Raw genomic sequence first — 26,729 nt, forward strand, 5'->3', positions numbered from 1 at the left:
CCCCACTTTCCAACTGGTTAAATATATCATGATCGACACAGTGACATATTACACAGCTAAATCTCTAGTGATTGACATGAAATGAACACCACAATCTTTTAAGTGGGGAGAAAAAACAAGTTGCAGAACATTATATAGAGTACAATCTCAGTTTATGTAATAAAAATAGTTAACTCTCCCCTCCCCAATACCCATAACATAGCAAGTGGGGTCCAAAAACGTCAGTCATGAAAACTGCAGGGACCATGATTGCATGATTAATGATATGACTGGGGTGAGCCTGTGGGGTTAGTTGGCCAGAAGTGCCAGGAACCAGTCCTTTCTGGTCCTGGTTGCAGTTTGGCGCCACCTGGTGGCAGTTATCCATTCTGACTCAATGTCAAAGTGGACCATTCTACGGCTGGTTGGAACCTCCAGATAGTGACAGCAATTCTTGGATTTTTCTTAGATTATTTAGCACCATTTCAGTCATTTCAGTGGCGTGATCTGAGATCAGGCTAGGAGAATGCTGGAGATCAAAGGACCTTCCTGCTAAATGCTCACTTCCTGAGATGAGGTTGCCTCTTCCCTTTAAGACCTTCCCCTTGCAGAAGATAACTGTAACTACCCTCCATTTGAGAATAGGGCTAAAAAACAAACAAAACTGGAGCCACTTGACAAGTATATTATATCTAAATTCATCTAACTCTAGGGTGTCATTGTATATATGTGTTCACAGATACAAAAATACATGTGTATATCCATAGAAGATGTTTAGAAACATATACAACCTAACAACAGTGGGGGTTTTTGTTTTTTGTTCTTGTAGGGAATGAGATTAGACACAGAAGGGAAAAAGTTGATAATGGAGAAAGTCTGGCTTTTATTGATCGATTTCTATAATGTTTGAAAATTTTTAATGATATATATGCCTATAGATATATCTAAATATATATTTAACATATATAGCTCTATGTATAAAATTTACTAAAAGCCAATTAACCTGATGACCAGTTCTCATAATTATTGATAATTTTGTCAACATTTGTTTTAGTGTGACCTACCTCCAGCCATTGGTTCAACCTTTCCACTGTAGTTCCTGTTCGTCTAGCCTGGCTGAATGCCAGTTTGCACATTTCATTGTTCAGATCTCCAGCATTTCCTAAATGCTCAGGGCCTATGTAGGGCATGGATGGGCTTTCTCCTAAATGTAATTTACTGTTCTTATTTGACTTTTAATATTTGGCAAAATGGCATGTTGTCCTTTTCCAAATTTACCTCCAGATGACTTGGACTCAAAATCCATAGGCAGTAGGAGCAGATCTACTGGCTTGTTCTGAGCCAGACATTTATCAGTCTGTCAATATCAGAAATACCTATATTACTTTCTTCCTCTCAGAAGACATGTATATCCTTTTAGAATAGTTTATGAAATATTAACTAGTGTATGAAATATAAAGCTAAGATGTAGTTTCCACATTGCCAAGATATAGCTCACATTTTTGCTAGGTTTTTCTTTCCTACTCTACATCATCCTACTATTTACTCATACTCTTCTTTTAACACAGAACCTAGAAGAGAAAAGCATTGTTCAAGATGACAAAGAGGTGATCTTGAGCTCAGAGGAGGAGAGTTTCTTTGTCCAAGTGCACGACGTTTCTCCAGAACAACCTCGAACGGTCATCAAAGCACCCCGTGTCAGCACCGCTCAGGACGTCATTCAGCAGGTGAAGCCCCTCCCTTGCTTGCCTGTCTGCTCCTCAGTGTAAATCACTGGAACAAATCTAATGTCAGCTCATTTTATGAGTGAAGTTCTAGAACAATGGGAATCTGAAGAGGGAAAACGTGCCTCTTACAGTTGGGAAATACTAGTTCATTCCTTCAACAGACACTTGCCCAGTATCTACCATGAATCTGGCTCTGTGAAGTGCTGGTAACAGATTGAGGAGAGGACTCCACAGAGTAGTAATTGTATTGTCCTAAGCCAATCCCTAACGACCACCTCTCAAAGATCCTGCAGGGGACATGCTGGAGGCCTTCTCTGGCCCTCTCCCTCCTCTCAGCCATACTTCTGGGTGTATACATGGTCTCAGAGAACTATACTTCCTTCCTTCAAGCCTTGTAATGGTTTGTGTTTATTAAACACCCACCTAAGAAGTGGTATAGCATAATGGTTAACACCACAGAAGACTTTAGATCAGATTATCCAGGTTCAAACCCAGCTCTTCTTTTTTTTATTGTATTTTTTTAATTTTTTAATTTATATCCAAATTAGTTAACTTATAGTGCAATAATGATTTCAGGAGTAGAATTTAGTGATTCATTGCTTACATTATCACACCCAGTGCTCATCCCAACAAGTGTCCTCCTTAATGCCCCTTGGCCATTTAGCCCATCCCTCCACCTACAAACTTCAGCAACCCTGTTTGTTCTCTATATTTAAGAGTCTCTTATGTTTTGTCCTCCTCCCTGTTTTTATATTATTTTTGCTTCCCTTCCCTTACGTTCATCTGTTTTGTATCTTAAATTCCACGAGTGAAGTCAAATTTGTCTTTCTCTAATTTCGCTTGGCATAATACACTCCAGTTCTATCCACGTTGTTGCAAACAACAAGATTTCCTTCTTTTTGATCGCCAAGTAATACTCCATTGTATACATATACCACATCTTCTTTATCCATTCATCCATCGATGGACATTTGGGCTTTTTCCATACTTTGGCTATTGTCAGTAGTGCTGCTATAAGCATTGGGGTGCATGTGCCCCTTCAAAACGGCACTCTCGTATCCTCTGGATAAATACCTAGTAGTGCTATTGACCCCGCTCTACTTCTTAGAGCCTCAGCTGTAGTAGTGTGCTGGCAAACTGACTCTCTTAAGGGCTGGGGAGAGCCCCAAGTAACTTTTTGTGTTTGCCAGTTTCTGTTCTGTGGATATTCCCACCATGTCTGATTTCACTGGTCCGTTCCAGTTGGCTCCAGCACACTATACACTATGTGCTAAATTACTACATAGATAATGTGGAGACAGTACAATAGTACACTTCACCTAGAGTTGTGAAGATTAAGCCCGTAGGTGTCTGTAACATGTACAATGCCCTGCACATGGTAACACTATATAAGTGTTCTTTGCTACTGTTGCATGATAATGTGGTTAATATTTGCCTCCTTAATAGAGTTTCAACTCCAAGAGGGTCCAGACAGGGGTTTTTTGTTGTTCATCTTTATCTCCCCAAAAGGATAGTACTGTATCTGGGACACAGGAAGCCCTCACTAAACATCTGATGAATGAATAAATGTATAAGTGAAAGATGATCTCATACTAAATGAGAAGTGAGGCCAGGTAAATTACTAAAATGCCTTCAACATCCAAGACAGAAGAGGCAGCCTAGTGGGACAGAGAGGCTCCAGAAGGTCAGGATTCTGTTCCTCATGGTCTGTGTGACCTTTACATCTATGAGCTTTGGTGCATGTAGAAAATCCAGTGAAAATCCTTATTCTGGTACTTATGAGCCAAGCATCCTCTGGAATCAGTTTAACCTCCATACATTTAAGTTTCCTTGTCTGAAAATGGGGTCATAATACCTAAATCATGGTCTGTTGTGAAGTTCTATCAGGTACTGTGAGAAAGCACGTTACGAGCTACATACAAGTACACAGATGTAAAATGAGGAATAATTCGAGCCCATCTCAGATCCCCTCCTTCTCTAAAAGTCTGTGACATCTCCCCACCTTAAAGTCTCATCCAGAATGAACTGAAGTGTTGGAGATGCTGTGTCTGTATTGTTGACTGTAATTTATCTTTCAGACCTTATGCAAAGCCAAGTATTCCTACAGCATCCTGAGCAACCCCAACCCGAGTGACTATGTGCTTTTGGAAGAGGTGGTGAAAGACCCGACCAAGAAGTCTTCCACCCCAAAGTCCTCCCAGCGGGTCCTTTTGGATCAGGAGTGTGTGTTTCAAGCCCAAAGCAAGTGGAAAGGGGCAGGAAAATTCATCCTTAAGCTAAAGGAGCAGGTGCAGGTAAAGTTCAAGATTCTTTTGCTCTCTTTACGAAGTATTTGCTATTCACAACCACATGGTAACCAAATTTGGGAGCTCGTGAAATCTAGGAGAAATTTTCTGAGCCAAGGGATATAGTTGGGAGAAAGTCATTTGGCTCCATTTTCACTATGTGAAAAGAAAGGTAGTCCCTGCCACCCCTCCATGGGTAGACAGTCCTGAGGGGGTGTCCTTTAGCACTTCTTCCCAAAGCTCTACTTACTAGAGAGGAAGAGGAAAGGTTTCTATTTTAGCATGCCATGTGATTGAGGATCCCGGCTTTAACCTCATATCAATGGAAGGCTCTTTTTCTCCCCCCACCCCCACAGGCATCCCGAGAAGACAAAAGGAAAGGCATTTCTTTTGCAAGTGAATTTAAGAAGTTCACCAAGTCAACCAAACAACCCCGAGGACTCCCATCACCTTCTCAGGTTTTGGCCTCAGAAAGCATCCAAAACAAGGAGGAGAAACCAATGGGCAGCTTGTCCCCCAGTGATGCCATAGACTACCGACAATAACCAAGGTTGGAACGTTTTCCCCATGTACACGGAGTCATCACACCATTCTGAAATGGGGACCAACTTAACTACTGTGTAAGCCCCAACAGGAGGATGTCTCTGAAGGCAGACAGGAATGGTACCTAAAAACAGGAAAAGAGCTCTGAAGGTTTATGTACCTTTAACATTTATAATTTTATACCTGCTGGGTGTGTAGATCACCAAACAAAGGCCCGGAGAGGACAACCAACTTGCCCAACCTACTACTCAGCCTTATTTCATCAGACATGGAACTGCCTTAATTATTGCTCATGGTCCCGTACGTTCTCAAAGGACTTCTGTGGGTCATTCAGCTCTCATTCCTTTGAATTTCTAGTTCCAGGTCCATTTTAAAGTTTGACTTAGCCTCAACAACCTCACCTTGGTCTGCCTCAATGAAAACAATAAAAACCTGGCATCCAGGATGTGATGGTTAAAAAGAAAGCAAAGTAACATAACAGCCTCTGTCTTGAAACTGCAGTAAATTAAGCCTTTGGTTGCCCGCCCCCTGCTTGGCATTTAGAGTAAACTTAAACTACTGTGTACGGAACCCAAATTTAAAAACAAAGAACTTGAGGAAACTAAACACAGATTTTCTTTTTTTCATTTAGTTTCTTAATGAACCCAAGGGATTATTAAAGCCCAGTTGTTACCTGTGTCACTGTAGTTCTAAAATTAATGAGACCGACAGCATAGTGAAGACACGGTTGCTTATAATGTAGACGTTGATCATCTGTCTTTCTGACAATTAAGAATTTATGTTAAATTGGAGAAGCTCACAATTAAAGACTTAACTGATACCTTCTGACAGGACCTAATCTCATTTATAATAGCACAGAAGGTGGCCCAGTACACTGAGCCGTATTCCTACATTTAAGAAGTTCTTAACCAGTGCCCACACGACACGTGCAAAGCTCTTCAGGGCCAAACACAGGAAACTCCCTCCTTCAGAGTATCTGCGTATCCAGCTATTCTGAGAGGTTTGAGTTTAGGTTCTGTATGTAAAGGCTCACCAGAAGGAATGCTCAGAACTACAGCAGCAAATTCACGTCACATAGCAATGGACAATAGTGAATACACATAGAATGGCAAAGCCCTCCCCTATGCCGGACTGAGAATGCTCAACACTCATGTTCCGTTAAGATACATCTAGAATCCCAATTTTTAAAAGTTCCGGCGGGTGGGGGGGAGGTGGTCCCTGGGTGACTCAGTTGATTAAGTGGCTGACTCTCGGGCTCTGCATTGACAGCACGGAGCCTGCTTGGGGTTCTCTCTCTCCTTCTCTCTCCACCTCCCCTGATAGTATACTCACTCTCAAAATAAACATTAAAAAGAATTTTTTTTTATGTTCCAGGGGCCCCTAGCTAGCCTAGTCAGTGGAGCGTGCGACTCTTGATGGGTCATGAGTTTGAGCCCTATGTTAGGCACAGGGATTATAATTAACCGATCAATATATACATACATATATACATAAAAAGTTCCAGACCCACTTTTTCTGTCCCAGGCACTGAGACAATCAGTGCCTTCTCAAAAAGCCAAGTCAGCTTTCGCACGAAGCATCAATGTTGAGCCTCTCCGGCAGTTTAGAAAATGGCTCACCTTGGTAGTGAGTCTGGAGCGTGCCACTAAGGACAGTAATCAAAATCTAAAATACTGTTTTCCATGTCAAGAACTTAGCATCAAACAAATCAGAGATGTGAGGTTATACATACCCCTATAGCCTCCAGAGTGGCAGTGGCATTATGCTCTGCACCATGGAGCCCTCACTGTGCCATGAGATTATGAGTACATCGGAATATAGCTCCACTGGAAATCTGACTTAAGAATAAGCTTGCAAATAAAAAAGAATACGCTTGCTATAATGAGCATTAGGAGTAGGGGTGGGGGTGACTCAGAGATGCCTTGGACTGTATTTTTCTGTAGCATGAATGATTCTGAGTGGTTCAGAATTATTCAGCTGACCTCAGCTTTGCTTAAACTTGGGGAAGCTTCCCTTTAAAAACAGCCATCGGTACATGGATGGGAATATGTATCTCATGTTATAAACTCCTTTACAAGCGCAGTCCCCAAAATGGGTGCTTATGAGAAAAGAGACTTCTGGTGCTCTCGAGAAGACAGGCTTAGTGTTTTTATTGCTTCCTAAGAACATTGTTGTAAAATTTTCACCTCTAAAGTTTTAAGAGTTACCCCTCAATAATTTAAGAATTCCTAAACAATTATGTACCTTACTCATATCTGAATGCTGAGTTGAAGGACTTCCACCTTTTAAAAAAGTTGAAATTTATTTGATTGTGATTTGAAAAATCTTTCTAAAGTGTGTGGTGTTCAGAACAGAAATAGGCTCATGTTCCACCACCCAGGAGCATCATGTTAGGACACTGAGTTTATAGCAAATAGTCTCTCCTCCAAAACCAGCCAGCAGAGCTGTGGGTTTCTGTTGGTTTGAACAACACTAAACCCTTGCTACACTGTAAATGTTTCTGTTCCTTCATTTTAAATATACTAACAAAGCTATGTATATAACTTTACAGGTGAAGACCTTTTGGTAAGAAGTTAAAAGGTGAACGTGGTGAAAACAAATATAATTTCCTTATTTTCATTAGACTTAAACTGGAAATTGAGGATTTCTGAACTGAAGCCTTCTTGACACATGATGTAAGGTCCACGCTGAGGACAAGCAAAATGGCACAGGGCTACCTACGAACCAATTTCCTGATGAATGCAGCAGCGAAGCCCAGGAGAGACTGCCACTTTGCAAATGTCAGCAGTTGGAAACAACATTGCTAAGCTTGCAATAACTGATTTAGGCCGAGGGTCAGCAAACTTTGTCCATAAAGGGCCAGATGGCAAATATTTTAGGCTTTATGGGCCTTTTGGTCTCTGTTGCAGTAACTCAGCTGGGCTGTTTCAGTGCAAAAGCAGCCATAGATGATCTATACGGGAATGAGCATGGCTGTATTCCAATGAAACTATTTACAGACACTGAAATTGCAATTTCATGTAATTTTCACATCACAAATAATCCTATTTGGGGTTTCTTCCAGTCATTTAAAAATGTAAAAGCTATTCTTAGTTCAAGAGCCATACAAACACTGGTGGCAGACTGGATCTGGCCCAGGGTGATAGTTTGCTGACCTGACTTAGAAAACTGGGAACAAGTGACACAGAGGTCTGAAAACAAGCTAGGTTGGTCATACATTTCATGGCTGACAATTGGAAGCTTTAGGGCATTGCAAGTGTAAATATATCCTGGAAGAGTCATCAAAAAGTAATTTGATTTAGTTTCTATATTGTACACCATAGTGGACAATTCTTTAACATTTCTTTTTACATATAGGATGTCATTGGGTTTTTTGTTTATTGCTTATGTATTCACAGGTTATTCCACTTCTGGTTTTCACAAACTGAATTTAGAATGATGTATATATATTAGTGTCTTCTGAGTTGTGATACCGTAACAAGAAATTTACCATTTCTTAAAGTAAAAGTAGACTGAGTTGGTGTTCAAATTTATTTATTTGGCAAAGTTTGTACTGACACTGTACTTATATATTTATTATACATAGCTTTCTTGATATTGCTTATGGATTTAGAAGCATTAGTGGTTCTAGCCCACTATTTGAAGACAAATCTAAAAAAAAACCCAAAAAACAAGTATGCTCCGAATACCTGACATGGGCCAGAATTTCATGTAAAAAAACCTTCATTTTCACTTCTGCTATTGATCCAAGTCATAATTGCCATTTAAGGTAAATTATTTTTAAAATTTTGCTGTATAAAACTATAACAAAGTATAAAGGATTCTTCTTATTCTTGGTATGAAGCAAAATATGACTTTTAAAATGCAATGTGTATCCCTCTAAAGTAAAATCCAAACTTTATCTTTCTGCTGATATTAAAATTTTTTCTTCAAATGATAAAACAGAGGAAGTCCTAACCTTTTGAGAAGTTCTTTTTATAGCAGTTATAAAAGTGAGTAAAATAGTTCCCAGTTCTTTACATACTCTAAAATCAGAAGTGTGAAAAGTATGCCACACAGGGACGCCCGGGTGGCTTAGTCAGTTAAGTGTCTGACTTTGGCTCAGGTCATGATCTCATGGTTCATGAGTTCGAGCCCCAAATCGGGCCCGGTGCTGACAGTGTGGAGGATTCTCTCCCTCTTCCACTTCCTGCCACTCCCCCACTTGCTCACATACATGCTCTCTCTCTCAAATAAAAACAAACTTAAAAAAATTTACACCATACAGCTTTCACATTATTGGAAGTTCTTCCTCAAAGCCTTAATGCTAGAGCAGTGACCCCTGCTTGTCGACAGAATTCAGAATTCTAGTTTGATGGAGTTTGCACAGTGCTACATGTTTCTTTTTTTTTTTAATTTATTTTTGATACAGAGAGAGACAGAGCACGAGAGGGGGAGGGGCAGAGAGAGAAGGAGACACAGAACCAGAAGCAGGCTCCAAGCTCTGAGCTAGCTGTCAGCACAGAGCCTGACGCAGGGCTCGAACCCACGAACGTGAGATCTGACCTGAGCCGAAGTCAGAGGCTTAACCGACTGAGCCACCCAGGCGCCCCTACAGGTTTCTTTTCAAATAATCTATAACAAAGGCACAGTACTGCCCATTTAAAAAAAAAACATTCCAGAAACACTTTATCATGCTCCCATAAATTTGGCATCTTTCCCTCTAGTTGGCATACCGGGTATTAAAAACTGAATTACTGGCCCAACTGGCTACAGTCAAAATGAAAACCTGTGCAGAGATGAGAAGCAATACTGCTCTCTCGAGGTTTTATCACTTGGCCTTGATTCTAAGCTCCAGCCCCACCTCACCCCACCATCTTTAACATAGTTGATTTGGCTGCAGACAGAATCAGAAACTTCCAGAGACTAAAGTGAGAACAGGTTTTACAAGTGATATATTGACTATGTTGAGCCCAACTTGGTTCTTCATTCCCTTTTGAGGTAAAAGCACATCCTCTATTTGAGTCTTTGGAACTTTAGGAAAGACACACTGCTCAAAACGTAAAGCACCTACTCTATTACAACTGACTGGCACAACCGGGTGTTGGCCGAAAATACAAAATTTTTATTGTAGCTTATCTGAACCATACAGTTATGCTGACATACCAAATGAAAGAAATTACCCTATTATTTAGAATGAATCGAAAACGGCCACCTAAACTGTACCCACTAACACTTCATACTTTTCATACTACTAAAACTCTAGGTAGCAAACTTTTCTCAGTTTATAAAGTGATATGGAAAAGAATCTAAATAGGGACACCTGGGTGGCTCAGTTGATTAAGAGGCCAACTTCAGCTCAGGTCCTGACCTTGGGTTTGTGGGTTGGCGCCCCAGGTCAGGCTCTGTGCTGACAGCTCAGACCCTGGAGCCTGCTTCGGATTCTGTGTGTGTGTGTCTCTCTCTCTTTCTGCCCCTCCCCTGCTCATGCTCCCTCTCTCTCAAAAATAATAAACATTAAAAAAAATAATCTAAATATGCAAGTTAGGTTTATTACAAAGTTTTGAGGGAAAGTATTTGAAGATGCTTCACTAAAAACAAAGGTGCATGATGTTTTACTCCTTTAGGTGATGCCAACTTTACAGAATCTATAAAGCTCATGAGAAAGGATTAGATAAGAATCCGGCATGGCCAGTGATGCTGAAAGAAGTAGACTAACTTCCTCGTGGTCACCTGTTCATCTGGAGTTGATTGTTTTACAAAATAATGGAAGGTTGCATGAGATTGTTAAGGACTTGAGGGTAAGTGTGAGGGCAAATCTATAGGAAGTAACAATACTATTTGTACAGGAAAGTGCCCTCTTGAGGGAACCGTTCTTTTCATGTCATCCTTTGCAAGTAAGTTATTTATAAATTCTCATTGGGGGTAAATAGTTACAGCAACAAAAGTGAGTTACGGGTACCTTGTTTTTAATTACATTTACTTTCTTACAAAGGTCTCCCATCTCAATGGCTCCGGGAACACTGGAGGCTCTTTCATGAAGCAGGCCCCTTGCTGCCACACACCCACTCCTTCCCCTTCCTCTGTTCTCTCTCCCTAGCCAGTATCTCTGAAGACCTGTCCGCCTGTCTGGACAACCACAGGCCTTGCTCAATTCTGACAAGTAACAGGTTGCATTCTGCCTGGTAAAACTGAATTAATTCAGCCACATGAAACTCCACAACTCAGCCACACGAAGAGAAGAGTAGGATTTTCCTGGCTGGTATCCGATCTCCGACTAGGTGGGGTGGGAGGCAGCCCACAGCCTGTGTGCTCTCTAGATGGCTGCCTTGGACCCCTCGCAGTTGCTTCTCTCACGAGCAGTAAAGCGAGAAGAGGCAAACGCCGGGACCCTCTGGAAGGTTAGTAGAAAAGGAAGATTGCCTCTTACACCAAGTCCAGCACCCATGATACTGTGCACCATCAACAATTTATGTGTTCTTAGCCATCTCTAAGTATCGACTTCCTAAAAGGAATCTTTGGCTGATGGCTAAGGATTTGGACATGAGATGACCTGAAATGACTGTTTTTGGAAGACTGAATCTCCATGATTACCAAGCTATTCATGTCTTAGATCCAAAATATACTATGCTCAAGCAGACCATCAAGTAGTTCTATGAAACCTTTCCTAAGTCTCTGAACTTTGAAATAATTCACTCTGACAGTGAATTAGGTAATGTTGCTTTTTTTTTTTTTCATGTTGTATGAATGATCTGACTTAGCATGCAAGACCATGGAAGACTGAAGCTGTGTCCTACACTCATTATTACCCCACTTTTAAGTGCCTAGCACAGTGCTAAGCACACAGTAGGTGCTCAATATTGGTCTAGTTTAAAAGAAAAAAATTAAGGCTGTAAGCTTGTTATAGCCTAAGGATGTGTGTGTGTGTGTGTGTGTGTGTGTTTGCGCGCACGCGTGCACGTGCGTTACTATAATATTTAGTTCTGAAAATGAAACAACACAGACCGTGTAAGTTTATGCACAAATAGATTTCATTCTCAAATTCATAAAGGGTTTTCAAATACTAGATGTATAATTTTATGGTCCCATCTGTGATTCTCCGTATGTGTAACTAGAAGGTTAAAAACATAATACAAGTGTGAAATAGTTGATGACTTTCTACTTCGAAATTGATTTTTCACCGGAAGTAGTTTCTGCTGCCAAAATGAGATATAAATGTGTTTGTATATGTTTGGAAAATAAATGATTTGTGACTTGCATTGGTCATTTGTGCACTGATGAGGAAAGACCCTGTGGTCGTCCAAATATCTATTCCTAACACTTCTGGACTCTTTTATATCTAAAATGTGGTTTAAAAGCAAATATTTACATATTAAATTGTACATTTTCATTAAATAGTCAAGTCTACAAAAGACTTTTTATAAATCATATATATGAATATGCTAAGGCATTTAATTATATTAATTAATATATAAAATATATGCACTAAAAGGTAAAGTACACTGTTGAACTGTTATCCCCCATTAAGCTGGAATAATAAAGGCACTTTCTATTTTACTTTATGAAGGGGAAAAAAAGGGCTTTAAGCTCTAGACCAATGGGACTGGTTTTTATAGTTTTGAAGACCTAAGAGATCTAGTTAGTTGGAAATGCTGTACATTTTTTTAAATTCTCACATCGTAAGAACAGGAAGCAGAGGGGTGCCTGGCTGGCTTAGTCAGCAGAGCATGCAGCTCTTGATCTCAGGGCCATGAGTTTGAGCCCCACTCTGAGTGTAGAGATTGCTTAAATAAACAAACTTGGAAAAAAAAAAAAAGGCAGGCCGGGGCTCCAGCGTGGCTCAGCTCAGGTCATGATCTCATGGTTCGTGAGACTGAGCCTCACATCAGGGCTCTGCACTGAGAGTGTGGAGCCTGCTTGGGATTCCCTCTCTCCTTCTCTCTCTGCCCCTCCCCCATTCTCTCTTTCTCTCTCTCTCAAAATAAATTAAGAAAAAAAAATAGAAGCAGGAAAAAAGCAGCTGTTTTATTCAATTATTCACCGTAGAGAATATTTATAACCTGGCTGTAACAAAAACTTATTTCAGAGTTCATTCCTAGAATATCACAATATCTTAGGTAAAATATTGCTTTTTAATTATGTTCATAAAGAAGAGGATTATATCCGTACAAAGAGGGAGGAGGGGGAAGAGGAGGAGGAGAGAAAGAAGAAAAGCCCTTCAATAGACACCACTGCCCCTAAACAGAGTTAAGTCTTAGCCTTGCTTTTTCCACCCAGGAGCAGTTCTTCCCCCATCACTCTCCAGAGCACATCAGAAAATGTGAAGAAGTTTGAAGAGACTAGAATCACATTCAACCTTTCTTTGTAAGTGGCCATAAAGAACATTCTCATTCTTTTTTTAAAAGATCAAATTAGATTACTACTTGAAGCGTATCATCCAGCAAGAGCCAAGGAACCTGGTGTCCAATTTCAAGCTGTTTCCTCTTTTCCCAAAAATCTTCATAAAAATATACTGACTCAAATATAGAATTTTTCTCGTTTCCATCTACAATGTTGCAGAAAATACATATTTACTTCATTAGAAAGAGTTTGGTCAGGGTACCTGAGTAGCTCAGTCAGTTAAGTGTCTAACTCTTGACTTCGGCTCAGGTCGTAATTTCACGGGTTTGTGGGATTGAGCCCCACATAGGGCTCTGCGCTGACAGCATGGAGCCTGCTTAGGATTTGCTCTCTCCTTTTCTCTCTGCCCTTGCCTGCTTGCTCGCTCTCTCTCGAAATAAATAAATAAACATCAAAACATCAAAAGGAAAAAAAGTTTTGTTCATAAAGAGTAGCTGAATGGCAAAAGGCAATCTGATGGTCTTGATTTTTCTGCACTCTATGCCCTCATTTTAATCTAGCAACTGTAATTCAATTAAGTTTACTCCAAAGATTTTTTTTAAGTATAATTTAAGATGTATATTGAGTCTTTAAAATGCACCATCATTAACAAACTTCCAAATATGGGGGTAGGGAGCTTTCAATCCTCCTTTCTTAATGATATTTTCCGAATCAGGGAAGGACCCTGTGCCACGCAAAGGGTAGCTCTTCCACCTCTGTTAATTTTCTTAGGAAGATTCCCTTATGTAAAAAGAGAATGTCCTAAATTAAAAATGTCTCTATGTGCATCTAAAAAGCCACAAATATACAAGAAAGCCCATGTGCCTTCACTTTTCTACCTCCGTGGTGACGTTGTCAAGTATCTGCTGAAATCCAGAGGCATGTGAGTAGTGACTTTACTGCAATGTCTTTTGATTAGTTGATTTAAATCTTCATTCAAAAATGCTTCCCCTTGTAAAACTTCGTCCTGCAAAAATATTAAAAGTAACTCATGTTAAAAGTTTTTATGCCTGAAGCAAAAGCCAAGCTATGAGCAAAATGACAACAGCTGACCCCAAGCCAAGAAACATAATATTGACAGGTACTGGGTCTTGGACATCTCTATATTGAACATGACTGTCTCCACAGAATCCCAACCCTACTATCAACTCCTGAACATGGAAAAAAAAAAAAAAGGTACCTATAACACAATTAAGCAAGTTGAAATCAGTTAATAAGAGACATCCTTAGTTTTTATTTCATCTTAAAAAAAAATATATGAGAAGTCTCACATACCTTCCTTTTGGAACTTGAAGCTTGAACAGGAGGATTGAATGTCATTGCAGCCATGCTGTAAGTCTCAAAAAGTTCTACAGCAGATCTATAATCACAAAAGAAAAGAGATCACCATATCTGTATAACTTGAAAATAATTAGACTGTACCCAAAGGACTCATTATTCTAAACCCATATAGTGAGGAATAACATAATTCTGCTCTTAAAACCACCAACACAATCATATAAAATAAATCCTAAATTTCCATGTAATGACAATGTTATCCAATTAAATCTACCTCAAAGAGGTCTGGTGTGCATTTAGAAATACAGGGCTGGACAAAGACAAGGCTGAGCAGAAGACCTCCGGCTCAATGTGATCAAATCCCAACTCAACCAGTTACGTGAACAATACACAACTAATTCATGGGAGGCCAGAGATGTGAAGCATGGGGGGCAGGGAGGTTACCCTCCATGGCTTTCAAACAGCTCAGTCCTTCAGTTATTGGCTTATATTAAATGTCCATCCCCATGGCTGTAAATGAATCCTTAGTGATTTGGGGTTGGTTCACATTCTCTGAAGGAGCCTGGTAAGGGCCTACCAACAGTCCAGGGCAAGACCACCAGGAGTCTCCTTGCTCAAGCTTTTGTAATAAACCCATCCTTAGTCTTCCTCCAGAGAAGGAAATTCCTGGCATAAACGAAGCAAATGTTCAAAGTCTCTGACAAAAACATGCCATAAAATGAACATGACTAAGAAAACGGAGAAATAATTGTTTTCTCTTTTCTCTCCCTTTAAAAAAAAACAATGATGGGGGCCCCTGGGTAGCTCAGTCAGTAAAGCATCCAACTTCAGCAGAGCTCATGATCTCACAGCCCGTGAGTTCAAGCCCCGCATTGGGCTTGGTGCTGACAGCTTAGAGCCTGGAGCCTGCTTCCAATTCTGTGTCTGCCCCTCTCCAGCTCGTGCTCAGTCACTCTCTCAAAAATAAACATTAAAAATAAAATAAAATAAAAATAAACAAGACTGGAGGACAGGTGGGAAGTATGGGGGGAGGGGGGAGTATATGGTCACTTTATCATTCAATAAGGCCAAAAGTTATCTCAGTCTACCCAGACGGAAAAGCACTCATGGAAAACTACAGTTTATGCCTCATTTAGGAGGGGAAGCAGCTGACTTCTGCCATGTAAAAATACAGCTCTATTTTGCCAAATCTCCCGGTACTTCAAGGAGCTGGAAATTTTATTTTTAGGTGAATTCTTTCAATATTTAAAATACAGCAAATAATTCCAGTTTTGTTTAAACTCTGAAGAGGCCAGAGTATCAGTCTGCTCGTGGTCGCTTGTTTGTGATCTCTGAATTAAAGAAACCAGAGGGCAGCAAATGAGAAAAATCAATCTATAGCAAAATATTAATTCTGAGTGACTGGTATATTACAAGGGCCTCTTATAGGTCTTCTTTCCTGTGTAACTGAAGTATTACCTAATTTTGTAGGGAAAGGGGTAATATTTTTTCAACTTTTATGTACTTCTGAAAATTTCCAGGTAAGAAGCTGGAAAAGCGACTTCTCTTGGCAGGACCCTATTCCCCATCTGGAGTGTACGAAGAATGCTGGGAGTGGCGGCAGGTCAGGACACACCACAGAGATGACCGTGAGGTCCAAGAGAGAACCTGCCGCCCCTCTTGAGTGGCAGTGTTGCAAAGCACTTCTTTTCTCTCATTTCTCCCTTTCTGGCCCTGGCAGGCCCAATCAGGAGGGGGCGGAAAGGAATTTCACTGTGGTCGTGGATCTTCACCCAGAGCAAATATGGCATTATCTACAATGTGTGTTGGGCACATCGCATGTGTTTTCACTATTCTTTCTACTTTTCTGGATGTTGAAACTTATTTTTCCTTTTTTTTTTTTTTTTTTTTTTTTTTTTTTGAGAAAGACCGCATGAGCAGGTAGAGGGGCAGACAGAGTGAGAGAATCTTAAGTGGGCTCCACATTCAGTGTGGAGCCCAACCCCATGACCCTGGGACCATGACCTGAGCTGAAATCAAGAGTCAGATACTCAACTAAGCCACCCAGGCACCCCTGTGTGAAACTTTTTAGAACCAAAAAAAAAAAAGTTAAGTGATTACCAAAAACGAACTAACAAAAACACGCTAACAAAACAATAGGCGGCATGTTTTCTACTTGGAACAATTCAGGAAGATGAAGACAAAATCCAGATCAACTGGCACTTTACATTTTAAAATCCATTACTTTATATAGAGCAGATTCCTCACAGCAGAAAGTGCTCGCCTGCCACGAGTAGTCTGATAATGAGGCGGTGGTGACTACTACCTCCGGCTCAACTCTGGTTTGAGCGCTTCAGAGCCTTCAGAAGGTGCTCCGGCCATGAGGTGAGCTGCAAATCTCTGCACGACAGGGTGGTAATGTCTCTGAAGGGCAAGAACGACCACATTTTGCATAGGTCAGTACTTATGAAACACTAGCTGCAGCAGTGATTTTCCTTAATAAATACTATTTTTTTAATCCCACATGTATATGTAATTCGCAATAAGGACATCCCGACAGAAAAAATATTCTCTTTGCTCAGAGGAGGACAACATAAATATGTTTAATGACCAAGTTACCACTGACATGGTTGAGTCTTGCTTTTACAGTCTGAAAAAAATCAAAGAGCAATTTCTCTTCTAGAGTGAAAGTTAGTTTACAACAGGTGTCCTGAAACATATTTGCTCCACACCTCCTCCTATGCATCCACAACACAGTGCCACCCTCTTGAGACCAGGGGGACAGCAGAGTCTCCCCAGGTTGGACCAAATACAGATCTTCCGTTCTGAACAATTATGGGGAAAGATGGCAGTAAACCTTTTAAACCGCACCCCCCAAAACTGTAATTTTCTACTTCCTTAGAAAATGTACCTCAATATCTTAAAGAACAGTAAGACCAAAGTGAAACGTAGACTATTAAAACAGGAATTCTAGGGGCACCTGGGTGGCATAGTTGGTTAAGTGGCCAACTTCAGCTCAGGTCATGATCTCGCAGTTTGTGAGTTCAAGCCCCACCTCAGGCTCTGTGCTGACAACTCAGAACCTGGAGCCTGCTTCAGATTCTGGTCTTCCTCCCTCTTTCTCTGCCCCTCCCCTCCTTGCATGTTCTCTCTCTCTCTCTCTCTCTCTCTCTCTCTCTCTCTCTCTCTCTCAAAAGTAAATCAACATTAAAAACAAAAGAACAAAAAAAAACCTTCACAGAAATTCTATAAAAGGCCGTGCCAGAACAAAATATACAGAGAACTCTGGCAATAGTAACTACTCGGGGAAACACTGAAAAATACTGCTCACACAAAAACAGGCCATTCTTACCCGCAATGCATGCAATTCCCAAAGAGCAGTGTTCTGGGCGTTACAGTACTCAGGTTCGTCCAGCTCCGGAAGGAAAACCCCACTTCCCTGAGATTCATTGTCCAGCAACAGATCTGTTTTGGGGAAAGTCTGCAAAAATGTCACATGAAAAGAATTAATTAAATTAGAACTAAGAAAGAATGTTATGAGGTTCTGTGCTTTTATCTCTATTGAAATTTATTTTGATTTCATGCTTATCGAAGCGCTTTAAGAACATGTACTTTATATTTGTACTGACACAAGTGTGTCCATCAACAGTTAAGTGTTAGAAAAACGTAGAATAATGTATAACATAAAAAAGCTGTGATGTCTGTGCGTGTGGCGTATGTGTTTATGTATGAATAAAAGAGTCTGCTGGAAGGACCCACCAAAGGGAAAAAACAGGTTACTTCTGGAGTGTCAGCAGGGGTGAGAATGCGTTCCTTTTGTAATTTTATGTACTTCATTTCTCGCTGGATTTTGCCATTTTGCCGTTACTAAGCAGTAACATAAATGGGGAAAAAGATGCAAACAAGACAGCACTGTTGCTGCTGCCAAAGTTTAGCTCTACTCATTTGCATCGCTACTTACATGCATTAATATTCTGTTGGTTGCTAAAATGCCAATGCTTGAATTTGGAAGAACGTGCAGAGCAAGGGTACAAAGACGCTTGATGAAGGCAAGGGCTCTCTGCTGGGAAACCTGCTTCCTGCGCTTAGTTAGCATGACGTCAAGGCACTGGAGCACGGTCTCCACACCGTCGTTGGTAGCGCCTACGACAGCAGATGCACCCTTCAGGGCTGTTCTCGCTGCTTTTCCCTTACACAACATCACTACACTCCAGAAAAACCCACCACGAACTGTCCTTCCCTGTCCCAAACCTTTCCCCTAACTAACCAAGGAGTGCCAGACTGCTCAGGAGATGCAGGGGCTGTCCCACACCTCCAGTCAATTCCAGAAGTTCTCTCTCTCCGACTTGTACATAAGGCTGAACACAGATGTGTGACACCAGCAGACCAGCATTTTACATGCCAATTTCGATTTCTCATTTTTCATGGACTATAATACCAGTCACAAGATGTTCTTGAAAGGTAAGTATTTATTAAAAACACAATATACAGAGACACTCAGGTGGCTAAGTTGGTTAAACGTCTGGCTCTTGATTTTGGCTCAGGTCATGATCTCACAGTTCATGAGTTCAGGCCCCATGTCAGGCTCTGTGCTGACAGCATGGAGCCTGCTTGGGATTCACTCTCTCCCTCTCTCTCTCTCTCTCTCTCTGCCCCTCCTCTGTTCTCACTCTCTTTCAAAATGAATAAATAAACTTGAAAAAAAAAGACAATATATAAATGTACATACCGGCATGTAACTTGAAAAGTGTTTTATATAGATGTGTATAGAATTTCATTGGATCAATATTCAGAACGTCACCTTTGAAATTACAACAAACAGGTATTAGGTATTTTACAGCCTCCAAAGGATTAATCTTCAGAATGTCACCTTTGAAATTACAATAAACAACAATTAGGTATATTACAGCCTCCCAAGGTAAAGAAAATATCTTACCTTGACCAGAAAGAATATGAAAAGCAGTCTGGACACAGTGAAGGCTTTCTTGATAGCTCAGGTCCTTGGAGAAAAAGGGGGAAAAGGGACATTAAGAATAATAATTACCATTTATATCTTAAAAAGTAATTCATTAATAGAGTTACTTACACCAGACTCAATGAGAGTATGCAGTACTACTAATAAATCATCAAAAAACTCGACATTTATAAGGTGAGCAAACCTAGAATCAAACAGAGCTTAGTTAATAGGTAACCTAAAAACAGAAATAAAACAGCTAGGAATTAAACTTAACTTTAATTTTTTTTTAACATTTATTTATTTTTGAGAGAAACAGATCATGAGTAGGGGAGGGGCAGAGAGAGAGGGACACACAGAATCAGAAGCTGGCTCTAGGCTCTGAGCTGCCAGCACAGAGCCCAACACAGGGCTTGAACCCACGAACTGTGAGATCATGACCTGAGCCGAAGTTGGACGCTCAACCGATTGAGCCACCCAGGTGCCCCTAAACGTGACTTTAAAACCATATTTTTAATATTCGTCATTTCAATATTAGTCACAATGGAGATGGTGGGGATTACTGATTATTTTTCATTAACTCAAATTTGCCTTTTGACAACACCCAGCATAAAAAAAAGATGAAGCATTAAACAAACTGAAAGTATTTCAGAAATACTTCTGCCCTACAAAACATGTTAAGAACAACGACCCAAGGAAACTGCTCCATGCTGCTCTAACTCATAAAGGGCCAGAAGCATCAGGTTCTAGGAAAATGGGGATCAAGAAATGGGAAAGAAGAGTCTGTTATTTATAGGAATATATGAAAATGTTAAAAATAAAATGAGAAAATATTGGGCCTAGTTTCTAGTTCAGGCTCTGCAATTAATTACCTATACAATCCTAGGAAAGTCACTTGTCAGTCCTGGGCCTCTATTTCTAGAAAAAATGGAGCTTACTCAATACAGTAACAGAGGAAGAATCACTAAATGTGAGAGCACTCTGTACACTATAAAATATTAGGCAATTAAGTACTTAAAAGTCAAGATATCTCTTCAGTATTAGCGTAAGAGCCTTTGAGAGTATATAAATCTTAGAAGTGGTACACTCCCTGTGTACTAGTACAACCCTTTCAAGAAGCAACTGGGCAAAATTTATCAAAATTTAAAATGAGCAGACCCTTTGATCTGGCAATCTATGCACACAAGGGCATGAAGATATTTCCAGTGCAGCATGGCAGACTGGTCAAATAAAAGTATTATTAATCCATAAAATGAAGTATAATGAACGTAAAAACAAAAACAAAATTGGATGTAATCATGCCAATATGGAAAGATACCCAGAGTATCCATTTTATCAAAAAAAAAAAAAAAAAGTTACAAACAATAGTAAGATTCCATCTGTGTGACTGAAGCTAGGCAGACCAACTTATGTACCTAAGTACAGAATTGTTATTTTTTTTTACAAGTACAAACTTCTAATTTTTTTTAAGCTTATTAATTTATTTTTAGAGAGAGAAAGCATGAGAGGTAAAGGGGCAGAGAGAAGAGAGAGCAAGAATTCCAAGCAGGCTCCACATTGCCAGCTTGAAGCCTGATGCACGGCTCAAACTCACAAACCATGAGATCATGACCTGTGTCAAAGTCGGATGCTCAACCCAATGAGCCACCCAGGTGACCCTGTATTTTTAATTTTATATTCTTCTGCATCATTTGTTAAAAATTTTTAATGTTTGTTTATTTCTGAGGAGAGAGAGACACACAAAATGCAAGTGGGGAAGGGCCAGAGAGAGGGAGACATGGAATCTGAAGCAGGCTCCAGGCTCTGAGCTGTCAGCACAGACCCCAACACAGGGCTTGAACTCATGAACTGCAAGATCATGACCTGAGCCAAAGTCGGATGCTTAACCAACTGAGCCACCCAGGCACCCCTGCATCATTCAAATTCTTAAAGTAAGTATGACTAAAATCTTAAAACAAAGCAATTGGTCACTGAAAAACAAACAGTAGGCCCTCTCTTTGAATCCTTTAATAACAAGGCCCAACTTTATAATCAAATAGTTCCAGTCATTAGAAAGTAATGTCTTATGGGGGTGGCTGGATGGCTCAGTCGGTTAAGCATCCAGCTTTGGCTCAGATCATGATCTTGCAGTTCATGGGCTCAAGCCCCATGTCAGGCTCTATGCAGACAGCTCAGAACCTGGAGCCTGCTTTGGATTCTGTGTCTCCCTCTCTTTGCCTCTCCCCAGCTCACACTCTATGTGGGTCTCTCTCTCAAAAATAAGTAACCATTAAAAAAAAAAAAAAAGAATATAATGTCTTATACTAAACAGAACTTGTTTTGTCTCTATCTTCCAACCATAAGTCCTATTTCTGAAGCTGTGCTCAACAATGACAGCCTGGCCACACATTGCTATTAGGCACTTAAAATGGGGCTAATCCAAATTGAGCTAAGCTGTAAGTATAATATACATCAGTTTTTTTAAGATTTTATGGAAAAAAAAAGAATACTAAGTAAGTCCTTAATACTGAATGTATGTCAAAATAATATTTTAGATAAAATGAGTTCAATAAAATATATTAAAATTTCACAATTTCTTTTTATTAGGTTAATGTGGCTAACTGAACACTTTAAATTACATATCTAGTTCACATCATATTCCTACTACACTGTTCTGTAGGATACTAATGCGAATCACTGGAAAGCCAACACAACAACCATGATTCTAGCTCACAGCCCCCCAGAGTTTCACTAGAACAAACCAAAAGCTCTCTCTTCTTACACAGGACTCGAGAAATGTGCAGAGATGGAACAGACCTAAACGTTGCCTGCACAGACCACTCAAAACTGACAGTGGATAACTGACCACCGCGCAAAAGGAACAAAGAACTGTGAGGTGAGCCTCTGGGACCCCCAGAACTTGGGAAGCAGAAGGAAGGAATTACCAAAGGAGATTTAAAAAGTAAAAGGTCTGGAGCGCCTGGGTGGCTCAGTCGGTTAAGCATCAGCTTCGGCTCAGGTCAGATCTCACGGTTTGTGGGTTCGAGCCCCGCGTCGGGCTCTGTGCTGACAGCTAGCTCAGAGCCTGGAGCCTGTTTCGGATTCTGTGTCTCCCTCTCTCTCTGACCCTCCCCTGCTCCAGCTGTCTCTCTCTGTCTCTCAAAAATAAATAAAAAGCATTAAAAAAAAAATAAAAAAAAAAAAAGTAAAAGGTCTGAGAGGAGAAAACTAAAGAATGTTATGAACAGTTTCAAGGAAAGGCTGGTGACAAAGAATGGGAGAAGTGAGAAGGTCACGGGGTCATCATTAGTGAACCTTGTTCACGCTTTTTTGGGTCTTTTTTGTTTTAGAAAGGCTTCAACCTACACAGCCCTTACTTGGCAAGACCTTCTAGAACTGCTGGCAGGAGAGGTGACCTCTGGGCCTTCTTCAAAATTCTGAAGTAGGTTACAAACACAATATTCAAAGTCTCTGTGTGCTGGCGGAAGAAACAAAATGACTTTAGTACAACCTTGTGTACCTTCCCGAGTTACCAGAAAGATGACTTTCAAAGCTCACCCTTTTTTGTCCCTTTCCAACCCTCTCTGCAACCCAATCTTAGGGGCTTCAAAACAGAATGAAGGTACACACCCTGGTCATAAGACCAGCACTGATCATGCCAGTTTCTTGCATATAGAAGCCTCATGAAATAGACCAAGATTATACAACCACAAATTGAAACGATAATCTCGAGTTAAAACCCTTTAACAAAACATTTTACAAGCATGAGAGAATGTGAAACTGCCTACCAGTTTAAGTTTTTTCTCAGTGCTCTCTGAAGCTTCTGCCTCCAGAAGCTCTCTCTCTAATTTCTCTTCTGCTTTCTTCCACTGGAAAGAAACAGGGAAAGAACAAGAGTATATAGTGCTGAGTGAAAAAGCTTCTGAGAGGCATAATATGTAAATATTCTGAAACACATACCCTAGGTGGTCTATGAATACAGACATAAGCAAAAGGACACAGACCTGGAGAAGCCGCATACACAAACCAAACTCAGGACAGTGGCTGCCTCCTAGGGGGGCCGGGGAGTGAGGTAAAGGAACAGAAGGGATTCTAACTCTGTCACTGATGGTTTCAAGAACAAAATTGAAATGTTGCACTATATGCTAATTTGGATATAAATTTTAAAAAATTAATAAAAAAGAATTAAGATTTTAAAAATCTAAAAAAAAACCAACATAATTGAAGTGAGTCTATTATATTTGCTCATTGTGAATGGTGGACACATAGGATATGCTATTCTCTATAGGCTTCCATAATTTTAGTTTTTTCAAAAGAGGAAAAAAGGGAAAAACACACTGAGCCCAGAAATATTTTATTGTTAACTCATCTATTACATGGAAATGAGTCATTAGCAATACTTCCTAAACATTTACATACAATGCATAAAACCAGATACTATACAGAAATACACAAAATATCAGTTTTTTCCACTTCCTTATGCTGTAAGAGCAGCAAACAATGGTTGCTAAGCTGCGCGAGATGCAGGGGACCAACTGAGAAGTTTCCTTCCTGCGCGCAAAGTTGAGGAGCCGCCTTGTTCCTAGTGGGTCTTTTGTTTTCCCACCACAGCTACATACATGCTATTCCTAACATGGGCTCCATTTATATTAGAATAGTATGGTATAATTAAAATATTAACCTTCATTTGTTTACATTAAATCTATTTTGATACTTCTGTCCTGTTTTTAAATTTATTAGACACATTCAAAGATGGATACCCCTGAAAATGTTTTGTTTTGTTCTTATAAGCAATTTGATAACCCTAATCAACTGTTTAGAAAGGTTTTGAGAAGTAATAATGGTAATGATGGTGGTGGTGATAATTAAAGTTTATAAAGCATGCCCAGTGTCACACACTTGCTAAGTGGTTTACATACATCATCTTATTAAAGTCCACAGTGACCCACGAAGTAGGTGCTATTACTAGCTCCATTTATCAAAAGAAAAAAAAAGAAAAAAGAAAAAAAGTTACCAAGGTCTCGTACTAAATAAGCATACCAAGGTCTCAACCTAGGCTTTAAATACAAGCCAATAAAGAAACTTGGTTCAATTAACAAAAATCCTCTTTGTTGCCAATTGTACAAACGCTGCCTTTCTGTCAAGGAAGAGGTCTGTGTATCACAATGAATCTAAGGCCATCTAAAGAGCAAAAAAATAAAAGCCAGCACGGCAAGGAAATTTTTTCAGCAACTGCTCTTTTTGCCAGTGAATTGTTAGTTTAATTAATTTAATAAGACATTTCTTTGCAAGAAGTAGAAAAAATAAAATTCTCTAAACATTAGGTTTTAACCTATTTGTATTTAACTATGATTTCTTCCTGTGCCTACACTATGATTTTAACCTCAAATCAAACAAAAAAGGAAATCAACCAAACCTTTCTCTGCATTCTTGAAAGAGTTTTTCTCTTTTCCTTGAAAGTCATGAACTTTTTTGGTTTATTAATGTCCTCTGTATCTTTTTTCACTTCTACTTCCTTGATTCTTAAGCACAAGAACGTTCTTAACATCTAATATGAAGAAAACACAATATACAGCTTAATATTTATATTGCCCTCAAAACCTTTACAGAAAAACACTTAACAATGTTAATCCCTTCCTCTGTGAAAACAAACAAAAAAAAAATTGACACATCTTTTATCACATTTCACATAAAATACTATCATGCTATTGCTAAACATATTTGGCAATGTGTATCTATAAAATGTGTCTATAAAATGGCTAAATACACACAGCATTATTATGCAGTGTAAGGAGTGGAAGGGAGAGAGAACACATGACCTGAGATCGGTCGATAGGCCAGTAAGGGAGGAAAAGGATATAAATTACATTACTTCTAAACCAACTTTAATTTACCAAATCAGCCTCCATTTTGTAGTTCACATTTCTCATCTTCAGCTTCCCACCCCCCCATTAAGAAAAAAACAAACAAACATGTAGACCAGTGTTATTAATTTTAAGACATTTATTCTCCTTTAAGCCAGTGGGTCTCCGACATCAGCAAACATGAAACTCATCTGGAGGACTTGTTAAAATAAACAGCTGGGCTCCATTCCGAGTTTCTGATTCACTAGGTCTGGAGTGGGGCCCCAGAATGTGTATTTCTAATTCCCAGCTGATGCTCATCTAGGGACCACACATCACTGCCTCAAGCCATTCAAAAATCCAAAATTTGGAAATTGGTGTTTTGTGTACTACAGCAACCATCCAAACACAAAAGACAAAATCCTAATTTTCTTTGGAAGAAAACACTCTTCCTGATTTCCTGCAGTCACAGCAGCATTCCGGGAAAAAACATTTGAGAGCCACAGGTTTTATTCTGATATTCCAATACATACATTTGGAAGAAAGCAAAGTATTTCAGTTTACAGGGTTTAAAGCACAGAATGGAAACTAGAAAGAAAACCATAAACAGTGAACATGAAGTCATCCTAGGTACCAGAAAGGTCAACTGGAGTATTCTGTAGGTATTCTATGTGCTCATAAAATATCATTCACAAGTAAAAATAGTAACTCCAGATTAAAGATGGTCAATTTAAAAATAATAAGCACCAAGAATACTCGATGAAGAAAGGATAGTCTTGTGGTAGGGACCCCTCCCTAAGGAGAGAAGACTTCAAGGTCACCGAGGTATGCGCCTAGGTGCCTATACCCTCCACGACCTTGTAAACTGAGACAACTTAATCAGACTGCATGTTTACGTATGTTACCATATATGGGAGACAAAGAAATAGAAAATGTATAAAAAACTATGCCTTAGGGCACCTGGGTGGCTCAGTCAGTTAAGCGGCCGGCTTCAGCTCAGGTCATGATCTCACAGTTCATAGGTTCAAGCCCCGTGTCGGGCTCTGTGCTGACAGCTAGCTCAGAGCCTGGAGCCTGCTTCAGATTCTGTATCTCCCTCTCTCTCTGACCCTCCCCTGCTCACGCTGTCTCTCTCTGTCTCTCAAAAATAAATAAAAAACATAAAAAAAAAACAAAAACAAAAAACGATGCCTTGTGACGTGGGCCGCTCAGTTCTTTCGGTACGAACCCAAATGAGCAGTGACGGCATGAATACAAGTTGCTTCCTTGAAAGAAAAGCCATGGTGTCACAACTCTGTGAGAATCCTGCTACAGTCTCTTCAATAAACAGTGTTGAAAAAACTGGACATCCACATTCAAAACGTGAGAGTGGAGCCCTGTAGTACATCCCTCACAAAAATTAACTTGAAATGGATTAACGGCTTAAAAATAAGACCTGAAACCATAAAACTCCTAGAAGAAAACAGAAAGAAAAAAGCTCCTTGGCATTGGTCTTAGCAATGATTTTTTTGGATAGAAAACCAAAAAGCACAGGCACAAAAACAAAAACAAACAAGAGGAACTACATTAAACTAAACAGTTCCTGCAAGCAAAAGAAACCATCAACAAAATGAAAGGCAACTTACCGAATGAGGGAAAGTATCTGTGAGCCACATATCTAACAAGGAGTTAATATCCAAAATATACAAGAACAACTACAACTCAACAGCAAAAAACAAATACCCGATTTAAAAAACAGGCAAAAGACCTGAACAGACATTTTCCCAAAGAAGACATAACAAATGTCCAGCAGATATATGAAAAG

General features: G+C 39.8%; 2 protein-coding genes across 3 annotated transcripts in view; one reads left to right on the top strand and one right to left on the bottom strand.

Annotated features, from left to right (window-relative positions):
* The window catches only part of PLCE1 (phospholipase C epsilon 1), a 277,145-nt gene extending 268,710 nt beyond the window's left edge, over nucleotides 1-8,435 (top strand). Inside the window, exons 29-32 of the mRNA XM_029932248.1 lie at nucleotides 1,548-1,706; nucleotides 3,785-4,000; nucleotides 4,348-4,541; nucleotides 7,086-8,435. Of these exons, the coding sequence (XP_029788108.1) occupies nucleotides 1,548-1,706; nucleotides 3,785-4,000; nucleotides 4,348-4,536 (564 nt within the window). The 3' untranslated portion in view covers nucleotides 4,537-4,541; nucleotides 7,086-8,435. The remainder of the gene's footprint in view (nucleotides 1-1,547; nucleotides 1,707-3,784; nucleotides 4,001-4,347; nucleotides 4,542-7,085) is intronic.
* A 4,823-nt stretch (nucleotides 8,436-13,258) lies between these two features.
* Nucleotides 13,259-26,729, bottom strand: part of NOC3L (NOC3 like DNA replication regulator) — a 29,312-nt gene continuing 15,841 nt past the window's right edge. Inside the window, exons 11-21 of one of the 2 annotated variants that reach the window (XM_029932249.1) lie at nucleotides 24,499-24,630; nucleotides 22,871-22,951; nucleotides 22,460-22,560; nucleotides 19,236-19,308; nucleotides 19,086-19,149; nucleotides 18,879-18,950; nucleotides 18,111-18,292; nucleotides 17,502-17,630; nucleotides 16,476-16,573; nucleotides 14,168-14,252; nucleotides 13,259-13,859 (exon numbers count right to left, since the gene is read on the bottom strand). In XM_029932249.1, coding sequence (XP_029788109.1) covers nucleotides 13,728-13,859; nucleotides 14,168-14,252; nucleotides 16,476-16,573; nucleotides 17,502-17,630; nucleotides 18,111-18,292; nucleotides 18,879-18,950; nucleotides 19,086-19,149; nucleotides 19,236-19,308; nucleotides 22,460-22,560; nucleotides 22,871-22,951; nucleotides 24,499-24,630 — 1,149 coding nt within the window. In that variant the 3' untranslated portion in view covers nucleotides 13,259-13,727. Of the gene's footprint in view, nucleotides 13,860-14,167; nucleotides 14,253-16,475; nucleotides 16,574-17,501; nucleotides 17,631-17,929; nucleotides 18,017-18,110; nucleotides 18,293-18,878; nucleotides 18,951-19,085; nucleotides 19,150-19,235; nucleotides 19,309-22,459; nucleotides 22,561-22,870; nucleotides 22,952-24,498; nucleotides 24,631-26,729 lie in introns of those variants that run through there. The other variant, XR_003905666.1, reaches the window with a different exon arrangement.

This window comes from Suricata suricatta, chromosome 2 (assembly GCF_006229205.1).
Source record: "Suricata suricatta isolate VVHF042 chromosome 2, meerkat_22Aug2017_6uvM2_HiC, whole genome shotgun sequence".
NCBI classification, from domain to species: Eukaryota; Metazoa; Chordata; class Mammalia; order Carnivora; family Herpestidae; genus Suricata; species Suricata suricatta.